Source organism: Buceros rhinoceros, unplaced genomic scaffold, assembly GCF_000710305.1.
Source record: "Buceros rhinoceros silvestris isolate BGI_N320 unplaced genomic scaffold, ASM71030v1 scaffold9007, whole genome shotgun sequence".
NCBI lineage: Eukaryota > Metazoa > Chordata > Aves > Bucerotiformes > Bucerotidae > Buceros > Buceros rhinoceros.
This window is the reverse complement of record NW_010422756.1, coordinates 17,132-18,378: the sequence shown is the minus strand read 5'-3', so window position 1 is coordinate 18,378 and position 1,247 is coordinate 17,132. Positions and strand designations below refer to the sequence as shown.

General features: G+C 42.5%; 1 protein-coding gene across 2 annotated transcripts in view; it reads right to left on the bottom strand.

Moving 5' to 3' along the window:
• The window catches only part of CLDN18 (claudin 18), a 16,624-nt gene that overhangs the window by 2,970 nt on the left and 12,407 nt on the right, over positions 1-1,247 (bottom strand). For both annotated transcript variants that reach the window (XM_010140167.1, XM_010140165.1), the window contains exon 2: positions 430-594. In XM_010140167.1, coding sequence (XP_010138469.1) covers positions 430-594 — 165 coding nt within the window. The remainder of the gene's footprint in view (positions 1-429; positions 595-1,247) is intronic.

Below are 1,247 nucleotides of genomic sequence, written 5' to 3'. Positions count from 1 at the left end.
CTTCCTGATAACCCAAGGTATTTAAAAATTACAAGCGAGGATACCATAACCCTTAAAGTCTTTGTAAAATTATTATGTCTCAAGTCTGAGATGCTTAAAAAAACTATTATGTATAAGTAAAGGATATAAGAGTACATAAAAACAGTATACATTTAAGAAATAAAGAGATCTATTTGCTTTCTTATCTGTGCACTGTTTATTCAGCCTTCCATGTTCTGTCCCATACAAACTTCTGGTTTTCTTTTACTAAGCAGAGGCAGACCGCAGGAAGCCAGGCTGGAAGCCAGTAACTTCATGCAAGCATCAATACTTTGTGTTGCTCCAGAGCATCTGCTATCTATGACCAGAAGTGCATGAAGACTTGCCCAGTCTTCAGTTGCAGGCGATTCCAATGCTTTGTACAGGAAAGACACAACACCACCCACTTACCAGCAACAATAAACATGATGCCGGAGGTCAGCGTCATGTTGGCTTTTGCAGAATCCTCCATGCTGCCAATACGGACGCATTTCAGAGCAAAAATGCACACAAGAAGGCCAAGGATGCCCAGGACGATCCCCACGATCATGAGGGCTCTCACAGCCTGGAACATCGCTGCAGAACACATTGACAAGAGCCAGAGTGAGTGACTAAAATGAGATCCAGCAGAGCCTGCGAGGTTTTTAAAGATTGTTTCTGTCTAAAACCAAAAATATTAAAGAAGAAAAACTTGATAAATGGGCACCAGATCTACTTTCAGTGTTATCTGGGGCACCTCTGGAAATGTGGCTGTTCATCTCAACTTCACAAAGGTTTGATGGCTTAGACATAATTTTTTGTAAATGTTCATTTGCACCAGTTGTGATATATTCAGCTGAAATTCATGGTCTAGAGTTGATGTACAGATGGGATAGACATGAACTGTTTCATAACCGAGTTGAGGAAACTTTTTTCATTTTCTCCCCAAGCAGTGACGAAAGCAGACGGCTCCACCCAGCTATTCGTGGTATATCCAGCTACTGTGTGACCCAAAATGGAGTTCATACGTTCCCGCTTTACAGTAAAAGGCATGGCTCGGGAGAATCGCCTTGGCAAACATCACACATACACAGAGAGCCCAACAAAGCTTCGGCAATGACTTCCCCCAGCATACGCTTTCTGTGGTTATTTGCGATGTCAGTCCTGTATAAATCTGTCCAGTTCATTAATACAACAGGCAAATACCCTAGCCCTGAGTTTGTCCAGAAGCCCGCCATCAAGGCAGGAAT